At 32.1% G+C, this 1381-nt stretch overlaps 1 protein-coding gene across 1 annotated transcript; it reads left to right on the top strand.

Annotated features, from left to right (window-relative positions):
* LOC145575760 (uncharacterized) lies at positions 1–738 on the top strand. The gene has a single exon (XM_081633569.1). The coding sequence runs from the start codon at positions 1–3 to the stop codon at positions 736–738; it is 738 nt and encodes a 245-aa protein (XP_081489695.1).
* The last annotated feature ends 643 nt before the right edge of the window (positions 739–1381 follow it).

Here is a 1381-nt window from a genome sequence, read left to right on the forward strand (position 1 = left end):
ATGGCTTCTTACCACACTCGATCTTTCAGTTTCCCCTCAAACTCTCACCCCGTTTCTGAGCAATTGGATCAACAATTAAACAGGTTGAGGTCTTCTCAAGCTGCTTCTACTTCATCCTTGACCACCAAACTTAGTGGTCTAAATGATTTATACAAGTGTGTTGAAGAGTTTCTTCAACTGCCCCAAAATCAGAAAACCGTATCTCAATCTCAACAAGTATTAGATGGATCTCTAAGACTCATTGACATTTGCTCAACTTCTCGAGATGTCTTGGCAGTGTCAAAGGAACAGATCCAAAACATTCAATCAGTTCTTCGAAGAAGATGCAGCGGTGAACTTGACATTACCAATGAAGTCGCTGAATATCTAAAAACCAGAAGAGCTTCCAAGAAGACAATCAAGAAGTGCTTGAAAGATATCAATGCAGTTGAGCCCGTTGCCATTGAGAGCATGCTCAAGGATGTGCAAGCGTTGACTGCTGAAGTCTTTAACTCCTTATTGTCTTACATCGGCGGATCACAGAAGAGTAGCTGGTCTTTCTTTAGCCAAAGATCTGAGAAGAAAGCAGCAACATCCTTTGATGCTGTTGATGCTCTTCTTGTGAAGAAAGTGTATGTTGATATGTCACAACTAGTAAATTTAGAGTCAGAAATTCAAGAAATCGACGAAGTTTTAGAATCATTGTTTAGGCATTTGGTGAAGACAAGATCAACTCTTCTCAATGTCCTTAGCAACTAGAATAGAAATTCATCCTTGTACAAAAATTTTTGATACTGTGAATGTACATACAAATGAATATACTTACATACAATTATCTCTAATTATACTTGTGTCTATTCTTCAAGTTCATACATTTTTTTTTTAATTGAGATTCAAGTTTATTCAATCAATCACCAAACTTACTGTTTGTAAAAGTTGAAGCTCTAACTAAGAGGTTAAAAAAAATTTGACAGTAAAAAATGCATAATTTACTCAAGTTTTTTTTTTTTTTTTTTTTTTTTTTTTAATAAAGTAATGGATATCTCTGTTCTTGATACGAAATTATAAGAAAAACATAATTTAAATTTAAAATATATATATATATATATATATATATATATATATATATATATATATATATAAAGACTATTGATTTTCATCTAAAAAGATTTAATTATATGAATTTGATCATTTAATGACTCCATGTGAAGATACACGTTGAATCGTCTCACAATAACTTCATAGCTAATTTAGCTGTTAATATTCCATTTGTCTGCAGGAGCTCTTGATTAATTTGATTTAATGGGCGTGCATAATATTACATGGTCTCCTACAATCAGGCATTTGCCTTCAATTTTGGATCTTATACTTATTTTCTTAGTTTTTTAATATGGTTTACGTT

Source organism: Chenopodium album, chromosome 13, assembly GCF_948465745.1.
Source record: "Chenopodium album chromosome 13, dcCheAlbu1.1, whole genome shotgun sequence".
In the NCBI taxonomy this organism is placed as follows: domain Eukaryota; kingdom Viridiplantae; phylum Streptophyta; class Magnoliopsida; order Caryophyllales; family Amaranthaceae; genus Chenopodium; species Chenopodium album.